This window comes from Sinocyclocheilus anshuiensis, unplaced genomic scaffold (assembly GCF_001515605.1).
Source record: "Sinocyclocheilus anshuiensis isolate Anshui unplaced genomic scaffold, SAMN03320099.WGS_v1.1 scaffold874, whole genome shotgun sequence".
Taxonomy (NCBI): domain Eukaryota; kingdom Metazoa; phylum Chordata; class Actinopteri; order Cypriniformes; family Cyprinidae; genus Sinocyclocheilus; species Sinocyclocheilus anshuiensis.
Window position 1 is genome coordinate 1,031,856 of NW_015538065.1, and position 17,691 is coordinate 1,049,546.

Genomic DNA, 17,691 nt, shown 5'->3' on the forward strand with positions numbered 1-17,691 from the left:
CTAATAAATGTATTTCACGATCTGGGTCAATATTTAATACAAAACCACACATAATGTTTCTACTGTATCTCACTCTGATATTTAGTTAATATGAGTGAATTGACTGAGTGCTGTCTGTCACTGTCTTTAATCAGTTCTGTGAATGACTGTATGGTATGCCACATGCTCTGTAATATGTTTTATATTAAATATTAAATTTTCAAATGAAAATAGCAACATGATCGTTTTATAAAGTATGCGTTCATATGCGTTAAGGGCTAGATTTTCGCTGGAGGAAACAGCTGTGGTGTGATGAGGGGTGAACGCAGCGAAAACTACAGTAGATGGGAAACCGATTGCTCCCTCGTGACCTTTTGTAAACTGTACTTATGACAAAGAAAGAACTGCACAGATACATATATTATAACAATCTATCAATAAACACACACCTTGTGTCCTCTGTTTCTGTTTGAGTCCGCTCGTGCTGCGCCGCCGCGGTCTGTGGATTGAATAGCGCACTGAAAGACGGGGAGGAGACGAAGTACAAGAATTTGTGTACAGTTTATGGAGCTAATCACTATAGCCCAGCTAAAAATGGCCTAGCAATGCCCATGCTTCTTACGTCTATTTCGGAGAACCAGGACAAATATTTCAATCAATCGCTCAGGCATTTAAGTGGCACCGAAATGAGGCACCGAAATCTGCGTTCTGATTCAGTTCTAGTACATAGTGTAACCAATTTTACTGTTTGCATTTCTAGTACAACCCTCTTTCTTTAGCTCAAGTATGCAAACCTCTTTGCCACATGCACTGGAATATGTATTACATTGAAAGATACATTTTCAAATGAAAATGGCAACATGATTGTTTTATAAAAATGATGCATTCATATGAGCTTAGTTTTCACTGGAGGAAACAGCTGTGGCGTGATGAGGGGTGAACGCAGCGAAAACCTTACAGTAGATGTGGAACCGATTGCTCCCACGCAGTTCTTTGTCATAAATCCTTGTCATGTAAACTGGATTTATGACAAAGAACGGCACAGATGCAGATATTATAACAATCTATTATTGCGGATTGAATAAGAAGGCGCTAAAAGATGGGGAGGAGCCGATTGAAGTCTGCCGCCGTTTTCATATGAAATTTAAAGGGGACTGACTCTGAGGCGATCACAAATTTGTGTACAGTTTATTGAGCTAATCGCTATAGCACCGCTAAAAACTGCCTAGCGACGCCCATGCTTCTTCCTGCTTTTTCACTCGCCGACATGTTTTGCGAAATCGCCGACAAATGCCCGACATCGGAGGCAAATCGGTGCTCGTTCACGCGAGTGACAATCACAGGCTAGTTTTGAGTAGTAATTGGGCGGGTTTTGTAGCGAAAACCTGGCAACCCTGCACCAGACAGAGCTGTCGGCGATTCTTCCTATTGTAAAGTCATGCAGTGTGTAACCTCCTGTCGTCGTTCCATCGTGCAGTGTCAACACAGCAACAACTGAATGCTACCCCAGATAGTTGTTCAGTGTGAAACCAACAGTGATGCGACGTCTTTGAAAATCGTGCAGTGTGAACTCGGCTTAAGTGGCACCGAAATGAGGCAACGAAAACTGCGTTATGATTCGGTTCTAGTACATACCGGTTACATAGGTACCGGTGCCATATTGACACCGGGTTTCGGTACCCAACCCTACCCATAAGGGTGGCATTTGGGGGCAGAAGGGTTCTGAGGGGTGTTTCTCTGGCTGTTTGCAGATTTGGAACGTCTGTGTGGCAAGCTTGTTGGTGTGGCCAAGATGCAGTATAAGTAAGCGCTTATTCCAGAATAAGCACTTACTTATTTAAGCACTTACTTAAAAGGCATGTTTTGCAGTTCATAATTCTTTATGTGTGTCTGTAGGACACAAATTGTAATATTTTTTTTACTCTATGGGAGACATTGCACACACTGCAATATTGACTGTTGGCTGTTGACCATTAGTGCATCTCATATGAGTATGAAGTGTTCATTTGCAGTTTATTAGTAATGGCCTATTGACTTTTAGTTTTTATCAGTGACCTTTGTCCTCCTTGTTTGCACTTTGTCTAACAAACCACTTCTAGTTTTAAAATATGAAGCTCTCTGCTTACTCAGACATTTGTGACCCTGTCTGTGAAATCCAGGCTAAAGTCTCGAAATCTAATCAAAAATCAAAGTTTGATTTCAACCATTAATTTCACTATGATTTCAATCTTTGACATGGCCTTACTCAGTCAGTATTAAAGATATCAAGGTTACATTTTCACAGAATGTTCTTTACATTATGAAGGATGATTTTATGTAAAATAGTAAATCACAAAAAAAAGACTTTAGCTGGGTTTTCACAGGCAGAGTCACATTTTTAGAATGAAGTGTATAGGCCTATATTTACTAAATTGTGTTTTGATCAAATTCACATTCTCATTGGTGTTACATGATACAAAAAGATTGTTAGTTATTTGTAGATTATTTATACCTTATGCATTTTTTATTTAAATATCTTTATTAAGATGTGCTTACTTTCAGTTTATAAGATGGGTTGCTAAAATTACCTTGTGGTGTAAGGTTATACTGACATGTTTGTTTTCTTTCTCTCTGTAGGTAAAGCACTCTGTGACAGTGTGAATGGGGGAGATTATGGAGTACCATCCCCTGGTCCCGCCTTCAAGGAAGTCTGGCAAGTAAAAGTTTGGCCTAAAGGTCTGGGCCAAGCCAAGAACCTTGTTGGCATCTACCGGCTCTGCCTGACTGAAAAGACAGTCAACTTTGTCAAGCTGAACTCCGATGCAGCCGCTGTCGTGCTCCAGCTTATGAATGTGAGGCGTTGTGGTCATTCTGAAAACTTCTTCTTCGTGGAGGTAGGTCGCTCTGCAGTAACTGGCCCTGGAGAGTTCTGGATGCAAGTGGAAGATTCTGTGGTAGCACAGAATATGCATGAGACTCTGCTGGAAGCCATGAAGGCCCTGAGTGAGGAGTTTCGCCAACGTAGCAAGTCTCAGTCAGCTGCCGCTGGAGCAGGAGGTGGCACCACTGCATCAAATCCTATTAGTGTTCCCTCTCGACGACATCACCCCAATCCTCCACCCAGTCAGGTTGGATTCACAAGACGCCCACGGACCGAACCACCAGGGACTACTGGAGGCTGTAATAGCACTTCTCCAACCTCTCGCCACAGCTTTGCCCGAACACGAACGTCCAGTGATGGTGGAAAAGTTGATGATGGAGGTGGTGCAACAACTGGAGGGAGTGCATCATGCTCAAGTCCCACGACTAATGGGTCATGTTCCAATAACCCAATACTGAGATCAACATCTGTTCGTGCTCCAACCCAAGTCAAAGCACAGCATGAGCTAATGAGATCCACCTCAACCCCTGCTCCTTCAGCTGCACCAAGCCTGCCTTCTGGCTCAGTACATGGATCTGAGTTTTGTGCAGTAGGAACCGGGACAAGCAGCAGTGGTGTGGGTGGTAATGGTAACATGTACAGTCGAATACCTCTCCGACAGACCTCTGTCTCTGGTTCTCTTAGCGACTACGGTTCCTCAGATGAATACGGCTCCAGCCCTGGAGAGCACTCTATGCTAACCCCAACAATGCAGGCAGGGTCTGCCGGCAGCTCAGGTGGGCATTCTGTTGGGGATGAAGCATCCAACTACATCCTAATGAGTCAGAGAGGAGCATCCAAACCTCAGCCAGGCCAAAATGCATTGCCACAAACAAGGAGAGTTCTGAGGCGCTCCTCTAGCAGAGAATGTGAAGCGGAGCGCAAGATAATGAGCAAGCGGGCTTCTCTGCCACCCATGGCTTTGGAGAGACTTGCACCACACCGTCGAGCTGGGGAGGAAGCTGTTGAAGAGGACGACTATGCAATTATGACTCACACCACCAGCCGAGAATCCTTTGGATCAAGGCAGGATTCTGGAGCGTCAGCAAGCACAACAGGATACTTGGAGGTAGCTGTAGAGCTTAAAAGTGATGCTGGTGGTGGTGAAACGGGTGTCCCTGATGTCATCGGAGGAGCTAATGGAGCAGTGGATAATGGCTACATGTCCATGTTACCAGGAGTTACAGCTCCCCCAGTATCCCTTTCTCATTCCCTCTCAGTAACAGTTTCAGATCCAGACTCAAAGTCTGCTGATGACTACATGGCCATGACCCCCAATAATAGCATTTCACCCCCACGGCAGATCCGTCCACCACCTTCTGGCACAGATGGCTACATGATGATGTCTCCTAACAGTAGCTGTTCACCAGACCAACGAGGGGTCCCTACTGCCTGGGTCGGCAGCAGCAGTGCTGACAGCCGAACTGGCAGCGACTACATGAATATGTCACCTATCAGCGCCCGCTCTGCCAATAGTACCCCGCCACCAGCTGAGCCCCACACTCCATCTGACCAGCATTCTCAGCAGCCTCCACCTAAGATGGTATATTCTTACTTTTCTCTACCCCGCTCCTACAAACACAATAGTTCAACACGCTTTGAGGAAGGGCCAGGAAGAGGGAAGCATTTGGTTAATGGTGGTAGAGGTCTGGGTGGTGGTAGGGGGCTTATTAATAGCAAGGCTAAGCATCAGGAACCCCCTGTTGGCCGACATCTGTCCCTTTCATCGTCCTCATACTCCTCCAGTTCTGCTAGCAGTGAGAGCCTTGGTGAAGGTGAAGAAAAGGCCGTCAAAGTGGCAGGAGGAGCAGCAGCAAGTACTCCTGCAAAAGATGCTGAGCAAGGACCCTTGCAGCAAAGGCAAGGGTCTGGAAGGGTAAAGCAAGGACATCCTGGTCAGAGGGTCAGGCCTCTTAGCCTGTTTGTGGATGTCTCTAAAGCCAACACTTTACCCAGAGTCCGTGAGACACCCCTTCCTCCTGAGCCTAAGAGCCCTGGGGAGTATGTCAGTATTGAGTTCAAGGGTGAGAGGAATTACTTTTCTCTACCCCGCTCCTACAAACACAATAGTTCAACACGCTTTGAGGAAGGGCCAGGAAGAGGGAAGCATTTGGTTAATGGTGGTCGAGGTCTGGGGGGAGGTAGGGGGCTTGATAATAGCAAGTCCAAGCATCAGGAACCCCCCGTTGGTCGACATCTGTCCCTTTCATCGTCTTCCTACTCCTCCAGTTCTGCTAGCAGTGAGAGCCTTGGTGAAGGTGAAGAAAAGGCCGTCAAAGTGGCAGGAGGAGCAGCAGCAAGTACTCCTGCAAAAGATGCTGAGCAAGGACCCTTGCAGCAAAGGCAAGGGTCTGGAAGGGTAAAGCAAGGACATCCTGGTCAGAGGGTCAGGCCTCTTAGCCTGTTTGTGGATGTCTCTAAAGCCAACACTTTACCCAGAGTCCGTGAGACACCCCTTCCTCCTGAGCCTAAGAGCCCTGGGGAGTATGTCAGTATTGAGTTCAAGGGTGAGAGGAACCTGAAAGCAGGAGGTAATGGAACCAGAGGATTTCGGCACGATGCTTCTCTTCCACCCAGTACCCACCGCAACTTACCCAGGCCTACCTCTTGTGTCGCTGGGTTCTTGCCTTTCTCGCATAGCTCCTCCAGCCCCACCCCTCCATCAACTGCCTCTGAGTATGTCAATATGGAGCTAGGAGTTTCCCCGTCCCCCTCGCCTATCTCCCTCACATCACTTGGATTTCCCCCATTCCCCACTCCTCCTGTCACGCCTGCAGCAGCCCCTAAAGCTCATGATGAGCACAGATCTGCAGTTCTAAATGATGATGATGCAGAGAGTGAGATGGGACATAGAAAAAGCAGGCAGGTATCAGAGCCACAGCCAGGAGACTCACCCACAGCATGTGGAGACTACACAAAGATGGCCTTTAGCCTGAACTCAGGCAGCACCTTAAGTTCTACATCACTAAAAGCCTCTTTGCCAGACCAGCCTGAGTCAGTAGTTCCAGCCCTGGGTTTGGGACTAGGACTAGACTTTCCACTTGCCAAAGTCCCAAATCCAGATCACGGGGCTAAAGTAATTCGAGCGGATCCTCAAGGTCGTCGACGCCACTGCTCTGAAACGTTCCAAGCTCCTTCCTCACTTCTTTCTTGCTCTGCAACATCTTCTTCTGCATTCCCTGATCACACCCAAGTGGCCCGTCGACTTGGTTTTGAGGGTACGCTTTGGGGGAACAGTGGCTCAGCGGACATCTCATCTCAGTACATCAACTCTGGACTACCCAGTCTATCTGTTTCACAGACATCCTCCATGGAACAGGGCCTCAATTACATAGACTTGGACCTGGCTAACAAGGAAAGCTCCCACACTGCCACAGATGGGCAAGCAGCTGTCCACACACCTGTCGCTCATATCTTTTCCTCTGTGCTGGGTGGGGGAGCAGCAGGAGGTTCTGTAGGAACTGGAGGCTCAGGCGGTAGTGCTTCAAACCTCAACATGTACGCTAGCATTGACTTCTATAAGTCAGAGGAGCTGCGGACACACCAAGGTAGCAGCAGCAGCAAAGAAGGTACAGGTAAGATCAGCTTGAATCTCAAAATGAGTTTAGTCTAAAAAGTATGAAATCCTAAATCTCACATACAGTCTAAGGTTTATTCATATCATATTCATTCATATCAGCACACTGAACAGATTTGTCATACAATTGAGTGCATAAGTTTGCATACTGCTTTTGCCTCCTTAGTTTATAAATCACTCGCAGAAGAAATAGCAGTCTTGTTTTTTATTTAGTAATGCTCTTCCAAATTTTTCACAGGATATTTCCCACAAGACAAACAAAACAAAATAATAACATTTACACACTCTTCCTGTTTAAAAGTTCACACCTCTTTGGTTTTAAGTATACTTTTCACAAAACATACAGTCATTGATCACTGCAAAAGTTGAACTGATAAGATGTAGGCTATACCTTGAATGCAGTGTAAGTTAAATGGCTTGAACACTGAGGTCTGTAATCAATCAAAAAATGAATTTTTATGATCCCTCTTATTTTTAATAAATGAAAAACATCTTGCAGATTCTGCAAGGAGCATGCAAACTTATATGCACAACTGTAATATATTAGCACACCTTTAACACACGTATTAGAGTGACAGAATCATGTGTCTGATTTCCTGTGTGGCTGTATTTACACTGTTTTTATCTTTAATTCCACTTTAGTCAATAACAGATTCTGATGATTCACTTGAAACAGAGTACAGCTTGTTCCATAACAAAACTTTATGAGGCCATGATTCACTTTTGTTCTTTATTCATATCCACCTGGTGCCTCTAGATACAGGAGCCACCTGTCTGCCAGGCATTACAATGCCAACAATACTGATCAGAGAGCCATGGAAAGTTCCCTTTCGCAAATCTCATAACCATTGGTTTTGTCTGCCGCCTCTGTCATTCCCTGGGCTCCGAAATTTGATTTACCATTTTAAATGTATTTTAGAAATTTCCAGTATTTATCTTTGAGCTGAAACATTAAAGTGTCCTCGATAGTTATGTATATAGAAGGGTTACAATGACAGGGTATATGGCTAAATACAGTCTTTTCATTCTGTTTGAGTTACCGTCTTTTTGAGTTCCCTCTATGTGCTTAAAATGCATGTATGGGTTTGTGGCTAGATTGGGGTTTGCCATTCAGTGACAGGATGTTTGCATAAATTGTCTTTTTTTACAAATAGTGACAGAGCAGGCTAACCGCATATGTCTGAAGCTCCGTGTTCAGTTTATGTTATGCAAGAAAACAGTGACTCTTGTGGAATAAAAGAAAGCTTGCAATGGTTGTTTGTAGAAATCTCTGATCTGACTATCGCTCTTTTATTTTCTTGCTAAAACAGCCCGGATTTGGTGCCTGATCTTAAATCAAATGATAAGATTATCACAGAATGTAAAGTTGGATTGAAAACTAGAGAATGAAGAGAGAAAGATACTGGCTTATTTTTGCCCCAGTGAGTAAGTCTTTTGCAGTTATTGGACAGCATGGCATCGGCGCTGGGGGGGAATGCGGCGAGCTGGCTGTGAATGTTGAGGAGGGGCCAACGTTGCGCTGGCTCAACGTGGTCACAACCGCAACCCCCCCTTTTCTGCATGTAATAAATGATCCTTTTGTTCGTGGATTTCCTCCCTGGCTGCCGTGTATGTGTGTGTGTTTGTGTGTCTGTGCCCTTGCGTGTGTGTTTCAGCTCCAGTAGGCTTGAACTCATCGCTCCCTTGCTCAGTTTTTTTCCCTTGCATTTTAATAAAATGTTTCTGTCCGAGTAGAGTAAGAGAGCACAAACAAAAATAGATTTTTTGGGAGAGAATGTAGTATGGGAAGTCCCCCCCCCCTTCCCCTTCAATCTGAGAAAGGATTAAAGCAATTGAGAGGAGCAGGGAGAGATAGTACAAGGGTGAGAAAGAGATGGCACAATGGGAGTGAAAGAGAGAAAGTGAAAGACAGACAGACAGTGTGCGAATGGCAGATAGAGAAAAGATGGAAAGAAAGTCAGAAGCTCAGAGTCGGATCAGGTTTTCATGTTTGGTGGGAGTTGAGGAAATCGGATGAACATTTCAGGGTTAATTTGTTTGGATTTTCAGTGCATTTGGGGGGAACAACTATGAAAGCAGTTTCCCTGGCTGGACTCCAGATTGGGTCTCACTGGCCACATCCAAACTCCCACTAGCAGTCAAGATAAAGAAAATAGAGAATGAGATGAATTAGAGGTTGCGATATGGAAGGAAAGTGGTGGGAGAAAGTTGAGGGTGAAAGGAATGGCAGAAGAATGCCTGAGAACTATAATATCTCTGAGTTGGGATGGTATATAGAAGAGTCTTTTTTCTAGTAGATGCATGAGAGGGAACGTAACCTCCTATCAGCAAGGCAGCCGCTTAATAAATGCAGCTTAAGGTCTCTCAAACACACACCTACATGCCCGTGCACACACTGAGACTATTTGAAGTTCTGGCAGGACTCTGTTTCTTGCTGTGTGGTAGTGCCACGTGTATCTCAGTCTGCCGTAGAGAGCAGTGGATTTAGACCAGCGCAGCTACTGGCACCTAGGGAGGTGAATTCCTCTACTGTGCCAGTGTGTTAACAAGAGAGAGTGAGAAAGATCATTCATCCATATCATAACCACAAGACAACATTTACCTAAATGGGTGAAGTGAAGCTGAGGTAATTTTTGAATCTCTTAATCCCACACATAAATACCCATAACCACATAATACAACACAGAGACACTTCAGGAGTTTTGTAACGGTCCCCTACACTGATATTGTTGGGTAATAATGGCTTTTTTTAACTACTCATGGGGGTTTTGCTTAACTGGATCATAGTTTATATTTCCACCACAGTCTGCACTCATTTGCACACATTCGGACACACATCCATTTATTAAAAGAATGTCATCCGTTGTGCACTCATGCACCCTAAAACCTATGCATACTTGTAAATGCTACTCTTGGACTTCATTTATGCTTTGCATTGACAAAGTGCGTGCACACCCAACCACATCTGGCTACACTGATTTTGAGAGGCCCGAATATTTAAAGCAGTTTTATGAGTTTAGTACAAGTTATATCAACAGCTACTGTGGTATAATGTTGATTAACACAAACTATTTTCAACCTGTCCCTCATTATTTATTTATTTATTCATTCAATGCAAAAAATGGTGAGACGCTTAAAGTGGCAGTAAGGAGGGCAATTTGCAAATGTTAAAGTACTCACCTTTTAAAGAGTACAACAAAACGTAAACAATAAATGTTAACATGATGTTTTTATTGTGAAGAAAACATTTATTTGTGAAGTTATTTCCAACACACAACAACATCCAATATTGTTATCATGACGTAATTCCTAAAATCATAAAACAACTTTATAGCCCAAAAAATACACTATCCTTATTCTAATGAAATAATTAATGTAAGTGCGTTTATAAAATTATAAGCGTCACATTTCTGCTTTAAATCTTTTTAAATTGTCACTGTTAACATCCATATACCTAACTAACTTTTCTTATTTTGATTTGTCGGAAACAGTTGTACTGATTCATATTTATGTAGAAACCGTGATATTTTCAGAATTCTTTGATGAAGAGCAAGTTCAGTAGCAGCGTATATTCAAAAAAAGTCTTATGTAAAATTTAAAAAATCGTATATTGACATTTTAAATCAGTTTAATGCATTCTTGCTGAATAAAAGTATTAATTAATTTTTTTTTAAATCTTACTGGTCCCACACTTTTGAAGGATAGTGTATATATTTTCAGCAAAATGCCACTAATGCTGTCAATTAATCTTAACTTCTGTTGAACCCAGAATACTCCTTTAAATAACCTGTAATCCCACTTTATCACACACTGATTCTTAACACTACACACCAGACACTGATCCAGAAATCTGCCTATGTTTTTTTTACTCTCAGTTCTGCATTGGTGTAACGGGGCGACTGAGACATGAGGCTCAGTCCATTTGCAAAGCTTTATTCACATACATGGTCAGAAACAGGCAGGGTAACACCAGTAAACAGGTATGGCACAGGCGAGACAAAAGAGTAATCCAAGGACAGACGTGAACAGCCTCCGGCGTACAATATCCAACAGGGCAAGGCAAACGGGTAATCCAACAGACAGATGATAATCCAGGCGAGGTAAAAACAGAGTCCAAACAACAAGACGGGAGAGAAAACCAAGACAGGCAGAAGATCAGGAAACAGGCAACACGACGTGACTAGACTTAGAATAGAACTAGAAACTAGGACAGGGAACTGGCTCCGTAAAGTGCTACCACTAGGAGAGCGATAAACGCAAACAATACTCGGCGATTAGAGAAGGATTTGAGTGGTTGTTATATAGTGTGTGTGTGATTGGCTGCAGGTGAGTCCAATCAGTGCAATGGAGCATGGGAAATGTAGTCCAGGGTGACATGCAACAGTTTGTGTGGTGTGAGAGTCAATGTAATCGGAAGGCGACCTCTGGTGGCGAGCAGATGGAAGACCACGGACCGGATTCGTGACAATTGGAAACTGTCAATGATACTTCAGCTAAATGTATAAATCCATGGAATGGCCAAAAACAGCTGTGTTTTTGAAACAGACTCACTCAATTCTTACTCACTCAAAACATTACCAGTATGTTTATCACTGTCAACATTTTGCAAGTTTATTTATAGCATCCTTTACAGATGAACTGTGTACCTACTACATATATATGATAATCTGATAAAGTTTTTTTTATTTTTACTGATAGCTGTCATAAAATTGAGTCAGTAAAGTCTGAGTCAGAGCTCCAGAAGCCTAGTAGTCCTGAAGGACCCAATCTGGTTGTAGCTGGTTTGATAGCGGTCAGCCGGTATACATGACAGAAAGAGAGATGGAAAGAAAGATACAGCGAGAGACAGAGAGAGATTAAAGTTGACAGTAGGTAATCTGTGGTTATTTATGCACGTCCACGGGGCGGAGTAATGTATGGTCCCATAGGAATCCATGTCCCAACAAACCCTGTGGAGCTGGAGAGTGGACAAGCGAATGTGCCAGCAGATCTCTTTTGAGATCTCTCTCTCTCAGTTCCTACTGAATAATCCGAGTAGGATTATATGCTACTCAGACAGCTGTAAATGTGTCTGCACTGCTTTGACGCAAAAGCTGTCGCACTTCGGAAAGAGGAATTTTGTATTTTATTTCAGTATATATTGTATGACTGTGATTTAATTGAAGTCTGTGAGGTGCCCTAGGTTTATAGTTAGTCTGATTAATTTTAGCTTAAACGTACTATATTTTGTAGCTATAGTTGTTAAGTAGCACTGGTCCAGGAGGGCAGAAAGTAGGACGGGCTTGGTAAGGTAATATTGGACGTCCTTGTAGAACAGATGTAGCTGAGAGAGACTAACAAAAGTGTCTGTTTCTGTAGAAAAGCCCACACCTGGGCTCTATAGCTGCTCTTTTCCTCAGGACTGTTCTGATATCAGCGCCTATAGCCTGAGAAAATATGGGTTCCTTGTGAATTTGAATACTTTGAATAGCAAAGTGAATAGGAATTTGAGTGTTGATGTGGGCTGTAGAATTGCTCTGGTAACAGCTTTTAGAAGGTGCTGTGAGTATTTTTTTAAGTTAAAATATTTTTCCAATCCTGGTTTTATTTGCTGGGACAACCATAAATAAGTCACTTGTTGGTAGGCTTCTCTACAAAGTGTAAACATTGTGGCTCTATGGTTTTATCAAAACATTGACTATGTTTGGAATAGAACACTACTGTACAGCATGTGGCGTAGTATGCATTGTGTAGTCTACTAAAATAGTATGTGAAACAACACATTATTAAAAAGAAAGAAAGAAAATATGCTACATTGTCCTTATTATGTTAATTGCAGCAAGTTGCATCCAGTTGTCTTGGAAGTAAGTGCAGTTAATTTAATTCTGTGGAGAAAAAAAGGATTGTAGACCCAAAAATGAAAATTCTGTCATCATTTACTCACCCTCATGTTGTTTCAAACCTGTATGACCTTCTTTTGTCTTTGTAACACAAAAGGAGATGTTAGACAGAATGTTAGGGACTGACAGCCTCAGTCACCTTTCACTCTCATCTTTTTTTCATACAGAAAAAACAAATGATGACTGAGGCTGTCATTCTGCCTAGCATTGTTTTTGTGTTCAGAAGAAAAGAAAGTCATAGAGGTGAGGGTAGGTAAATGAAGACAGAATTTTTTATCCCTATGTTTTAAAACCTTTTTGATTAGACACTACCATCCAATTGTTTTTGTTTGTTTGATTTTGAAGCAATTAATAATTTTATTCAGCAAGAATGCATTAATTTGATGAAAAAATTACAGTACAAAAAATTAATTTCTAATGTTACAGTACGGACCTTTTAATAAAAGAATTTTGGGGGGTAAAATATATATATATACTGTATATTATATGTATATATATGCTCACCAAGGTTGCATTTATTTGATATATATATATATATATATATATACTGTATATACTGTATGTCAAATATCAAATTAATGCAGCCTTGGTGAGCAAAAGACACTATAATCAAAACCGTTATGTATTTATAATTTTGTTACTACTATTACTACTACTACTATTACTAATTGATAAACTTAAGATTTAAATACTGAATTAGGTGTTTGTGCATGTGAGTGAAGTGAAAGGGCTCAGCAATCCTAATTCAAGAGACTAATATATTTATTTAAATAGTAATTTTTAATAATTTGTTTAATTCCAGTGATGTTGTTCTGTAATGTTTGTCTATGTGGTATTGCGTCTATACTCAGACAGTGATTACGTCAAAGTCGCTACATCTGTCAGTATTACTGACCCCGCTCCACCTGCAGCTATACCCACAATCCTTAGAGGCTAGGTGCTATGGCCCTCCCCACCCGCTCCACCCGCTCGTCGAGACTAAAGCTTCAAATCCCCTTACAGTCCAGGTAACTATGTGAATGTTTGTGTGTGTGTGTGTGTGTGTGTGTGTGTGCGCGCACCCAAGTGTGTGTTTCTGTATATCTGGTGGCTGCTTGTCCAGCTCTATGAATGGAGCTGTTATGTTTGGGTTTTAGATTAGAGACTGAGCATTCTGACGAAGGTTTCAGATTTAAGATCTGTTGACGTGCCTTACAAGACCTACAACGCTATCCTTCATCAGTCATCACACAAGACCATCACACAAGTGTGTGTGTGTGTGTAATATCCTTGGCCGTTTGCTGCATATTACATTTTAATATATTAAACGCTAACCTACTTTTGCACACATATGCACTTTTGTACCCAAATGTAGCTGCCTTCTTAATGGCCCTCCCCACCCGCTCCACCCGCTCGTCTGCTTTGTGCCTCCGCTTGCCTGTTCGGCTGGCCTGCTTAACTCAGCAGATGTGATTGTAGAGTTGCAGTTTTTTAAAAGAATAAAACGAACAGGGTAGAATCTAAACCCGCACACACAGATTGTGCAAAGTGTGTGTCTGGATGCGTGCCCAGCAGTAAATGTATTATACAAGTGCCCAGCTGTGAGTTTATTGCACGGTTATTGTGTGTGTGTGTGTGTGCGTGTGTGAGTAGCATCAGCTAGAGCCCAGGGCTACTGTCTTTTGACGCTTAATCTCCCATTGACTGCACGGAGAGAGAGGAAATGGGAGGATTTCAGTGCGTAAAGGATGAATAGACAACTCAATCCCTGTTTTAAGCAGAGCAAGGGAGAGGGAAAGGGAAAAAGAGAGAAATTTTGCCTAAAACATACGTATGCAAGGATTTCATAGCAAAAACTTCTACATGTGCGAGATTTATTTTGTGCATTGATGTAAAATATGCATTCTTAGCTATTTTTACATGAGGTGCTATGTCTAGTTCCACACTGTAAAAAGTTATTATTGGAGTACATTTGATAAAAAATACTTTGTTTTTCGTTCTTTGTGTCGAAGCAGCAGTTTGAATAGAATCTTGTTGAGCAAATTTGTTAAAGTTAGTTGAACTGTCAATAACACATCTGATTTAAAGGGATAGTTCACCCAAAAATGAAAATTCTGTCATTAATTACCTCATGTCGTTGCAAACCCATAAGACCTTCGTTCATCTTCAGAACACAAATTAAGATATTTTTGATCAAATCCGAGAGCTTTCTGACCCTGCATAGACAGCAATGGAACTACCATGTTCAAGGCCCAGAAACATAGTAAGGACATCGTAAAAAAAAAAAAAGTCCATGTGACCTCAGTGGTTCAACCTTAATTTTATGAAGCTACGAGAATACTTATGACAGAATTTAAATCCCTTTAATTGCACAGGTAACTGAGCCCTGAGGTTTTCTACCACAGTAATGCAAAAACACATAATTTTATGTAACAGGCTTATGAATTCGCTTGCTTTCACATTTGAGCAAATGAGAGATTGAAACTACCTGTGCACACATGGATGAATCATATTCACCCTTTTCTGTGGGAAGATGTTCAATTGCATTTTCTAGAATTGAATATGCATTTGAAAGTCCTGCTGCACTTTACCTACAGCATTTACCCATGTGATGCTCATTCAGCTTTCTTTCAATAGTTCAATTGCACAATGCAGACCAAGGCTAAACAATGACTCACGACACGGCAGTAAGGAGCCAGTATTTCGATGTGGAGCCAGAGAGAAAGAACAAGAGTTAGAGTGTTGTCGAGTTTGATCTGCCATCTTATTGCGTCAAAGAAACAGAGATACACACGGTTGCCATGGAGACGCATATGACCATGCCTCGATTTTTCTTCCTCTGTGACCTCACAGAGAGTTCTTGCTCAAGTTTCACTGCCGGTTTTACTGCTTGTTTCAGAACATCTTGTCTATTTTTGTCCACTTTTTTCCTCTGGCACTTTTCTTCACCTCATCTTTTTTCCTCTTTCTTTTGTCATCCATCCATGCAATCTTTTTTTATTTCAGGGCTTAAAAACCAGGATTATTTCTTCTGACCTCATTGGGTCAGTAGTTCAGATTTATTTTTGCCAATATTTTCACTGGCTTCACCACAGAAAAAATTGCATTGAATTTTTGAGAACTATATTTATGTGTCTAATTTTTAATTAGACATTAACTCGTTTACAAACAGAAGTTACAAAAAATATTTGTTTAAGGCTTAAGCATCATTTTCAATAAAAACTAGAAATTATTCAAACTTTGCCATGTTAATTCAACATTGATGGAGTTCAATTTAACTTTAATATTGTTAACTTGAATACTCTAAGAAAATTATATTTAAATCAGATATAACTTGTGGGCTAATGAAAAATATATAATATTAAAAGTAAAATATAAAATAGAAAAATAGAAAATATATATATATATATATATATACACATTTATATTTTTCATTGGATATTTACTTTTGTTTACAAAATGTACAAAAAATATGGTTTATTTATTAAGCCTAATTTTTTATAAAAGCTAGAAATTATACAGCAAATTTGGCTGTGTTAATTCTAACTTTCTTAGTAATACAAATAAAAAAACATTCTGTCAATATACAAGATCAAGAAATGTTATCACATATAGTGAGAGCGTCTGTCTTGAGCGTTGTTTTAAGATCAGCTGACATTTTCAAATCGACCGATCATCGTAATCTCAGAGAGGTACAGTACATTTCCATTAAGTGCATGTCTGAGCGTGTGTGTGTGAATAATCTCTTTATCTCAGACCTGACAGGGCTCATTCCGTTGAGAGTGAGGCTGTCAGCTGAGACAGCCAAGACAGAACGATGGGCAGATAAGAAAAGGAAAGGAGCGATAAGGGCACACGAGTCTGTCAGGGCATTTTTTCCCACTATTTCTATTTAGGCTTGATGTTGTGGGTACAGGAGTGCGTTGGAGGCAAAATGACTGTGTTTCTCTTTAAGACCTATGGGCTTGTAGAAAAATGAGCATGTGTGTGTGTGTTTTTGCTGAAACTGGAGTAAACATAGTCTTCTTCAGATCTAGTTTTACAGGTTAAAGGTAATGGAAAGACCCACTCCCATTACCTATTCCAAGGCATGTTAGGGTGTGTGTTCAGTGCTGTTCATCTTTTCTTAGTTACATCTCTCTTCAGGTCATGGCATTGTTCAGTAAGCACTTCTGTTGAGTTTCACACACCCTTGAGTGAAAAAAATACAGTAGGTTAGATCTCTTACTGCAGCTGTAGACGTAAGTGTGTTTGCATTAGGGACACATATTTAAAATGGACTTGTTGGGTGGGTTGAATGAAGGACAAGAAGTGAAGGTGACTAATCTCTCTTGAGGAAGTCTGTATAATCAGACTGTTTTCGGGTTTACATGACTCCAATCAGACGAATTTCTTCCGGGGACTTTAGATAAGACTCGTTTTTGCAACAGAAACGGAATAGAAAACAATGCATTTAAGTCTCTAACTAATATTTATTTGATTAATTTGTCACTGCCTTACAAATGCATAAATGGTTTTAATGTGAATGCTGTTCCAGCAAATGTAAAGCACATGCAAGTTTTACAGTGCAAACTATCTAAAAGTACAAGAATGATACTAAAATCACTGCAGATAAAAATACAACAACTAAAAACTATATAGATAAAATCTGATGATTGTAACCTATTCCTAGTTTGTGTACACTACACTACTGCAAAATACAGAAAAATAGTAATATTGTGAAATATTCTGAATTAAAATAGCTGTTTTCTTATTGAATATATTTTAAAATGTAATTTATTTCTGTGATGTCAAAGCTGAATTTTCAGCATCATTACTCCAGTCTTCAGTGTCACATGATCCTTCAGAAATCATTCTAATATGCTGTTTTGGTGCTCAAAAACATTTCTTCTTATTATCAGTGTTGATAACAGTTGTGCCACTTAATATTTTTGTGGAAATTGTGGTATATTTAAGATTATTTAATTGAAAAGCAGTTAAAATATTTATATTTTTTAATATTTGATCATTCTAATATGTTGTTTTGGTGCTCAAAAAATTTCTTCTTATTATCAGTGTTGATAACAGTTGTGCCACTTAATATTTTTGTGGAAATTGTGGTATATTTAAGATTATTTAATTGAAAAGCAGTTAAAATATTTATATTTTTTAATATTTGTAATATTTTTTACTATACTTATATTTGACTATATTTGTATTTTAATATTTTTACACTGTAAATATATTTAATGTCACTTTTGGTCAATTTAATGCATCCTTGCTGAATAAAAGTATACATGTCGTTTAAAAAAAAAATCGTACTGACCCCAATCTTTTGAACAGTAGTGTGTGTGTGTGTGTGTGTGTGTGTGTGTGTGTGTGTGTGGGGGGGGGGGGCT

General features: G+C 40.7%; 1 protein-coding gene across 6 annotated transcripts in view; it reads left to right on the forward strand.

The window, feature by feature from the left end:
- Positions 1-17,691, forward strand: part of LOC107683539 (insulin receptor substrate 1-B-like) — a 60,151-nt gene that overhangs the window by 22,346 nt on the left and 20,114 nt on the right. For 4 of the 6 annotated variants that reach the window (XM_016479608.1, XM_016479611.1, XM_016479610.1 and 1 more), the window contains exons 2-3: positions 2,596-4,902; positions 5,386-6,453. In XM_016479608.1, coding sequence (XP_016335094.1) covers positions 2,596-4,902; positions 5,386-6,453 — 3,375 coding nt within the window. Of the gene's footprint in view, positions 1-2,595; positions 4,903-5,007; positions 6,454-17,691 lie in introns of all 6 variants that reach the window. The other 2 variants (XM_016479613.1, XM_016479614.1) reach the window with 2 other exon arrangements.